General features: G+C 38.8%; 1 protein-coding gene across 1 annotated transcript in view; it reads left to right on the top strand.

The window, feature by feature from the left end:
• The first annotated feature begins 8540 nt into the window (after positions 1-8540).
• The window catches only part of vps16 (VPS16 core subunit of CORVET and HOPS complexes), a 65483-nt gene continuing 65154 nt past the window's right edge, over positions 8541-8869 (top strand). The window contains exon 1 of the mRNA XM_043692977.1: positions 8541-8697. Coding sequence (XP_043548912.1) covers positions 8648-8697 — 50 coding nt within the window. The 5' untranslated portion in view covers positions 8541-8647. The remainder of the gene's footprint in view (positions 8698-8869) is intronic.

The raw sequence follows: 8869 nt of genomic DNA, 5'->3' as shown, positions 1-8869 counted from the left end.
GCTTAGATAAATGGATGGTTCAATGTGTTAAAACATTGTCTAGTCCTATACTGAACCACAGGATAGAAAAATCCTTGGTGTAATCTGAACTCTATGTTGCATTAAGTGACTAAACAGAAACTATGATGGAGACATTCCAGTTGACCTCACAGATTTTGGAAAAGAGATATCCATATGGACTTTATCCTCCTGTTCCCAATCTATTGTTCCAAAGTACATATGTAGACACTGGTCAAGTACAAGCTTAAATTTTATATGCCCTTCAAATGATCATATGAAGTCACATGCAAAAATATTTGATGATGTAGCAGAGGACTCTTGGAACCTGCAAAATTGTAATTAAAATTAGTTACTATGCTTAGTGAAAAGATAATGGAAAAAGATAAATGGGAAAAATTAAATAACAAGCCCATGATCTAGGGTAGGCTTTTGCATAAAACCAATGTTTAGAAAGTGTATGAATGGAGTAGTTAGGATTGTTTCCTCATATTTTTGTTTCCATATCTATAAGAATGCTACTGAAATCCTGTTTAGCATCTCAACATGACATTGCTTTGTTTTCCTTAATTCATAGTTTCCCATTATGTAATGTGTTTTTAATTTAAAAGTTGAGCAAGTTATGTTGGAATGGTGTTTCACCATGTTGTTTCCTGCAAAACAATTGTTTTTGATATGAGAATAGTTTTAAAAATGAAAGATAATGATTATCAAACCTGATTTATTAAAAAAAACTTATTCAGGTTATTAAATAATAAAACAAATTGTAATAATTTACTTTCCAGACTGCAGTATGACCATATTGTGGAAGAAGAAAAATTAATGCCTCTTAAATGCTGTCCAATTCCTTGATTTTATTTATACAATAAATATGCTCTGGGGATAGTGTATTAAGTTGACTGTTGAGGTTACAAAGAACCAATGCCATGCACTAGGATAATAACAAATATTGTACTAAATCATTAAACTGTATTAGGTGGAGCAGTATTTCTGAGGAGTTATCTCTGCAACTGTGCGACTTGTTTTACTTGGGGATATGCTTGACCTCATTAAAATATGTAAAATCCAAGAGAAACCTGCAACAGATGATTAATGCAGCTTTTGGCAACACATTAACACTATAATTCCTCTAAATTCCACTATAATTCCAGGAAACCCATAATCAATATTTTACGCAGTCTTGACATATCTTTCTTGCGTTTGTACTCTTTGCCTGCGTTGATAAAGCCCGAGATGCAACATGCTTCATTAACTGTTCTCTTAATGCCTCCTGCCACCTTCAGTAATTAATGAACATATACACATGGGACCCGCAAATCCTACATCCCATTTTGAGCTCATTTTATATTGTCTTGCTGCATTATTTTTACTAAAATGATTCACCTCACATTTCTCTGTATTAAATTTCATCTGCCACTTGTCCTCTGATTCCACCAACGTTCTCTGTCTTTTGGATGTTTTACATTATTTTTAAAAATTTTGCTTGTGGAATGTGGATGTCAATCCCTGGGCCAATATTTATTGCCCATTTCTAATTGCCTTTGAGAAAATATTGGTGAGCTACCTTCTTAAACTCTTGCAGTCCATTTGGTGAAGTTAGAACCACAATGCCATTGGGAGGGAGTTCCAAGATCTTGACTCAGTGACACTGAAGGAAGTTGGATTTCCAAGTCAAGATGGTGAGTGGCTTTAAGGAAACTTGCAGGTGATATGTACCCATGTGTCTGTTGCCTTTGCCCTTCTAGATAGTATTGGTCTTGGGTTCAAAAGGTGCTATCTCAGAAATGATCTCATTGCTCCAAGAATTAAAAAAAAAACCCTTCGGCAATATCTCTCCAGCTATGCATTTATCTGCTCCATCCTCCTATTCCTATATTTGCACATTATATTGGAAGTGATCCAGCACACTTTCAAAGTACTGTTTGCTAATTTCTTACCGAGATCCTAAGTTCTGATTGCAGCACTATATTCCTCTTTCTACCTATCATTGGTATCAATGCAGACAGTGACTACTGTTAGTTCCCTCTTCTTTCAGGGTGCTCTGTATATATTTGGTGACATCATTAACATACCATCTGGATTTATGTCTGCAGTTGCAGAAATGCCTTGTCTTCCTACAACCAATGAATATCCTTTCACTATTACTCATGATCTCCCTAAAGCCCACTGTACAGCTGAGGCAGCCATGGAGCAATGAATTTCAATGTGGCTGTATACCAGAAGAACCAGAAGAATTGAATGCAGGTTGAAGAGTGAGATGCACACAATGGGCTCCTCCACTGACAATCATCCATTCCCTCTCTACTTCTAACCCTTCTTTTAAGGTGCAGAGTGGCTACGTTTATAAATGTGCCATCTACAAAGCTCTCAACCTCACAATGATGCTCCAAAGCCCAGAGTTTGAGCTGCTACAACAGATAACATTTTCTGTATATTATCCAAGATGCAGGAAATGTACTTGAGTTCTTATGTGGAACAGAATGTGCATTCCAAGGGTTGGAGCTGCCCTGCCATTCTACCTACCAGATAGTAAAACTTACTGCTTAAAAAAAGAGATTCACATATCTTCATTAATTCAGTATAGGGAGGTTAATTGAGTTACTTTAATTAAATCCTATACCAACAAATTTTAAATTTCTCAGCACCTTAGATTAACTTCCTAACTTTGGCAAAAGGGAAACAAAGTTCAAATATTTACCAGCCATTCAACTCATGACCTTCCTATCTTATCACAATTTAACTTTTTTTTTCTCTCCGTTACTTCAATGATCATTACCTGGTTCATATTCCTCTTGGTTTGGTTCACAGTAATCTCAACCTGCTTCACATCTTCCTTGTCTGCTTAGCAGCTATCCCAGTCTGCTTCATACTCTTCCTGGCCTGCTTCATAGTGATCCTGACCTTCTGAATACTCCTGCTCAACTGCTTTGCAGTGATTCTGATCTGCTTCATTGTGATCCTGTTTGCCTCACAGTGATCCTGATCTGCTGTACATTCTTCCTGATTATTAGCATATTTTTCAGATTTTGCCTAAGTTGCTGGTATTTCCAGTATTTTGTGACTTTTATCGAACTTTAGTTCAGCAATAAAATGATACAGCACAGAAGGAGGTCAGTTGGCTCATTGGGTTTGTGCCAGTTATTTGAAAGAGCTATCCAAATGGGTTTTTAACCATAGACTTGTAAATATTTCCTCTTCAAGTATTTGTCCAGTTTTCTTTGGAAGCCATTATTGAATCTGCCTTCCCTACCTTTTCAGATAGATATCCTTTCATGATGCCTTGCTTCTTTGCCAGTTACTTTAAATCTGTCTTTTGACTACTGACTCTTCTAAGATTGGAAACAATTTATCTGTACTTTTATCAAAACCCTTCCTGATTTTGAGTGTCCCTATTAAACCTCAATTCCCCTGCACCTTCTCTGCTCCAAGAAATCTCTCTATTCTTTCTGTGTAACTGTATTCCATTTTCAATATATTTGAACAATAAATATTAGCTGACCACAGTTGGAAAAAAGCATGTGAGCCTCATGTAACATCCCACAATCTGTTCAACAGTATTACAGTTGCTGTATCACACTTTCATCCCTGGTGCCATTATAATGTATAACCACTGCCTTCTTGCTCAGACCTTGACTAGAACTGGTCACAGTACTCCCACTGGACTTTAAGCATTGTATATGTGAAAGTTTAGCTAACTTTTTTCCTTCTCACTTGTGGCTATGTACTGAGTGAGGCCATTGGAATCAGATTGTTTCTTCAAAGGTCCCTCAACTCACTTCTCGAAGTTGTTTGTCATATAATTTCTTTTTTTCTTCTGTTTTTACCTTCAATTTTTCTTTCAGTTGTTGTCAGGACAACTCAAGTTATAAAGGCAAGGATCGTGTATGCCATTTTGGCAGCCTTTTTGACTTGGCCTGTTATCTTCAAAGACTTGTGTATGTACATTGCCAGGTCACTATGTTCCGGCAGTTTATTTAACATTGTTACATTTAGTTTACATTGCTTCTCATTCATCCTAACAAAACTTAAACTGTTAAATTGCATCTGTCATGGGTCTGCCCTATGTCCCCTGAAGGTCTGTTACAATCTTACACGCTATTTACTGTATTTCCCTAAGTTTCAGGTCATCTGGAAGCTTTGAAATTATGCTATTCATTGCCAGGTTCCAATTATTAATATAAACACTGTATAAAAAAGAGCAGTGGTTCTGACATCAATCCCTACAATGCACTCTTGGCTCCAGTCTGAAAGACAATAATTCACAGTCCTCTCTTTTATTGTTCCTTAGCCTATTTCCTATTCACACAGTACAGCCCCTATAAGCCCTATAGGCTTCAATCTTGTTAAAAGATCAATTCAGTTATTTTAGCAAATGGCACCATGTATAGAAAATGAACCAAAGTATATTCAACACAGTGGAGTTTGCAAATGATTAAAAGTAAAGTTGATTTGGTAATGCAAGTGTGAGTCTAATGTAAAGGCTTTTGATAAGGTTCCCCATGGTAGGCTTATTCAGAAAGTAAGGAGGCATGGGATATCGAGAAAGTTGACTGTCTGGATAGAAAATTGGCTGACCCATAGAAGTCAGAGGGTGGGAGTAAATGGACAGTATTCAGCCTGGAGCTCTGTGACCAGGGGTGCTCTGTAGGGATCTGTTCTGGGACCTCTGCTGTTTGTGATTTTTATAATTGACTCGGAAGAGGAAGGGTGGATTAGTAAGTTTGTCGATGACTCGAAGATTGATGGAGTGATGGATTGCGTGGAGGGCTCTTATAGGTTGCAACGAGAAATTGACAGGATGCAGAACTGGGCTGAAGTAGCAGATGGAGTTCAACCTGGAAAAGTGTGAAGTGTTTCATTTTGGAAGGTTGAATTTGAATGCAGAATACAATTACAGGGTTAAAAGTAGGATCTTTGGCAGGAGGAACAAAACGATCCTGGGGTCCATGTCCATAGATCCCTCAAAGGTGCCACTCAAATTGATAGGGTTGTTAAAAAGGCATATGGTATGTTGACTTTCATTAGTAGGGGGATTGAGTTTAAGAGCCACAAAGTTATGCTGCAGCCCTATAGAGCCCTAATTAGACCATACTTGGAATATTGTGGTCAGTTCTGGTCGTTCCATTATAGGAAGGATGTGGAAGCTTTAGAGAGGGTGCAGTGGAGATTTACCAGGATGCTGCCTCGACTAGAGGACATGTCTTATGAAGAAAGGTTGACAGAGGTAGGGCTTATTGCAACGAAGAAGGATGAGAGGTGACTTGATGGAGGTGTTCAAGACGATGAGAGGCATAGAGTGAATAATCAGAGACTTTTTCCCAGGGCAGAAATGGCTATCACAAGGGGGCATAATTTTAAGGTAATTGAAGGAAGGTTCTGTGGAGATGACAGGTTAGTTCTTTACACAGCAAGTGGTGGGTGTATGGAATGCATTGCCAGCAGTGGTGATTCAGATACATTAGGGACATTTAAGCGACTCTTGGATAGGCATATGGATGATAGTAAATTGAAGGGTTTGTCAGTTAGTTTGACCTCAGAGGAGAATAAAAGTTGGCACAACACCGAGGGCCGAAGAGCCTGTACTGTGCTGTACTGTTCCATGTTCTAAAGTGCATCAGTGTACCAGTTTTAATAAATAGTTTATGGTGTATGTTTAGTTTGTGCCTATTTATTGTGTTTAGTCTTCACATTTTGGAGATAAGCATTCATAATGTTCCATGTATAATAAGTAAATTTATGAATCAGTTGTCAAGAGGATAATTTAGACATTTCTAACATTTTAATATTATTTGTCCATCTTGGAAATAGGATTACATGCACGAATGAAAGTACGACAAAATTGGATGAATTACTAGTAAGATTTTGATTTGCATCTTTCACAATGATCATTAATAGATTAAATAGGTATAATGAAACTAGAATCTGCGGACATATCAAAAATAAAGATGAACCCACTCTAATTTAGGTAGTATCTGTGGGGAGAGAAAAAATGTGATAACAATTCAGATTGATTATCTTACATTCGAACTGGGAATAATTCAAAATGTAAGGTTTTAAACATGTGAAAAGTGAAAAGATGGAAAAGGACGAGAGGGATGTTCTATGATAGTGCAGGAGACAAGATAGATTAAACTACAAAAGATTTGATGTGGAGGTACCAGTGTTGGACTGGGACGGACAAAGTTAAAAATCACACAACACCAGGTTATAGTCCAACAGGTTTACTTGGAAGTACCTGTACTAGCTTTAAGATTGCTGCCCCTTCATCAGGTAACTAGTAGGGCAGGATTATAACACACAAAGTTTGTTGCAAAAGATCAGTGTCATGCAATTTAAAAAGATATAATGGACAAACCTAGATTGGTGTTAAATCTTTCATCTTTTAAAAAGGGTTGCCTGCAAATCTATTTCCTCCAAATAATTTTGAGCTCATTCCTGATGAAGGTCTTTTGCGTGAAACATCGATTCTCCTGCTTCTCGGATGCTACCGGACTTGCTGTGCTTTTCCAGCACCACACTCTTGACACATTATGATTTAGTCTGCCATATTGATGTTCACTCACTTCACCTGTCCATATCCATTTGCAGCCTTTGTATCCTTACCACAGTTTGCATTCCCACTTTTTATCACAAATAAACTTAGATATTTTATTTTTTTCAACTAAGTCATTAATATTACTTGTAAGTATGAAAGCCCCCAGCAGTGATTCTTATGGCTCTGCAGTATTTACAGATTGTCAACTTGAAAATGCTTCTTTTGTCTCTACACTTTGCTTCCTGTCCATTAACAAATCTTCTCTCCATACTAATATATTACCCCAACTCCATATGCTATTTTACAATCCATAGGCATAATCCTGAATCTAGAGCACTTTGGAAGATTATGGTGTATGCACCTTCGATTTTCTTAAATATTTCAAAATTCTAGGGTAAAAACATTACATCATTAAGATCGTCTCTTTAGTCCTATTGTATGATTTTTACTGATATTTAATCAACAAAAGTCCACATTCTGTCATCTCTGCTGTGGAAGTAGATATGAAGTACTTAATTAACAAGCATGCCATTTCTCTTAAGCATGGGTTGGAGCATTTGTGCACAGTTATAGATCTGCTAATCAGCTTACTAAAACAAAATTAGATCCTAACATGAACTCATTCCTTGCTATTTGCTATGTTTGTAATTTACAGCCCAACAACTATTTGAAAATTATTTATTCCTCCAACGCTGTTTGCTTACTCATTCCTCACTCTCTTACTGCTGCCATTGATGGCCATACCTTTAATTACATAGGTTCTACACATTGGAACTCCCTTACTAAATAATTTCATCTGTTCTCTTCTATTTTTTTTAAGATCAACATTGAAATCAATGGTCAAGCTTGTACTCAGATTTTTTTTAACCAATTAGTTCAGAGATGTTATTACATGTCTTGAGAGCAGGTGGGCCTCGAACCAAGTTCTCCTGGCCTAGGAGAAGAGATACTAGTAGTATCGCACAAAAACCTAAAATTGCCTCAGTTTAGAGAAAATATAAGAGCAAATTACTGCAGATTGTGGAACCTGTATGGAAACAACAAATAGAATCATAGAGATATGCAGCACAAAACAGACTTTTCGGTGTAACATGTCCATGCTGACCAGATACCCTAAAGTAATCTAGTGTCATTTGCCAGCATTTGGCCTGTACCCCTCTAAACCCTTCCTATTCATATATTCATCCAGATTCCTTTTAAATGTTGTAATTGTACCAATCTCTACTACTTTCTCTGGCACTCATTCCATTAATGCACCACCCCCTACATGAAAAAGTTGCCCCTGAAGTCCCTTTTAAATCTTTCCCCTCTCACTTAAACCTATGCCATCTAGTTTTGGACTCCCTGCTGAAGATCACAGCAGGTCTGAGATGAAGAGTCTCCTAGACTTGAAAAGTTAGTGCGCTTTATCTCTATGGATGCTGTTTGACCTGCTGTGATTTTCAGCATTTGTTGTTTTCAGCTCTGTTTCGAGATCCTGATTCCTGAAGAAGGGCTCATGCCCGAAACGTCGATTCTCCTGTTCCCTGGATGCTGCCTGACCTGCTGCGCTTTTCCAGCAACACATTTTCAGCTCTGATCTCCAGCATCTGCAGTCCTCACTTTCTCCTCAGGGTAGGGATAATACCACTTCTCACTCATCCAAGCCCCCAATGCAATTCATTGGGGGCTTGGGTGCTGTGGTGGTAGAGTCCTGACTGCTGTTGTTGTGTCACTACCTCTGAGCCAGAAGGTCTGGGTTCAAGAGTGGGTTGCTGGAAAGGCATAACAGCATCCGAGGAAGAGGAGAGTCGACGTTTCAGGCAAGAGCCCTTAATCAGATCTATATTCAAGGCCTACCTTCTCTGATTTTTAAAAATTGTTAATGTATGTGTTTTTTAGGGGGAGAAATAAAATTCAGGCACAATTTGGTTTAATCTGGATTATTTTAAAGAATGGACCCTATCTTACTGAGTCAGGATGTTGTAGACTCTGGGAGCAGGTTGGGTTGAAGTGAGTGTATTACTGTCAGTGACTGACAGGTGGCGCAGTGTGTGCGGCTCGCGGAGCGGGGGACGGTGCTGACGGGCGGCGGCGCTCAGAGCCGAAACCGGGACAGGGCCCCGAGCCGGAGACATGGCGTTCGTCACCGCCAACTGGAATCCCTTCGGGGATGTGTTTTACAGGTTAGTGTCAGAGGGAGCGGGAGCGGGAGGGTCCGCCCAGCGGCGACAGATACATCCCGTGACTAGGAATTTACTATAAACCGGACCGGGCCTTGTCTCTGTCCCCCCGCAAATATCCCTCAACAACTCACACCCCCAACACCCCCCCTCCCTCTCCCCACCCCCAACACCC

Source organism: Chiloscyllium plagiosum, chromosome 7, assembly GCF_004010195.1.
Source record: "Chiloscyllium plagiosum isolate BGI_BamShark_2017 chromosome 7, ASM401019v2, whole genome shotgun sequence".
Taxonomy (NCBI): Eukaryota; Metazoa; Chordata; class Chondrichthyes; order Orectolobiformes; family Hemiscylliidae; genus Chiloscyllium; species Chiloscyllium plagiosum.
Note: the sequence above shows the minus strand (reverse complement) of the source record. Positions and strands in the feature narration are given on the sequence as shown.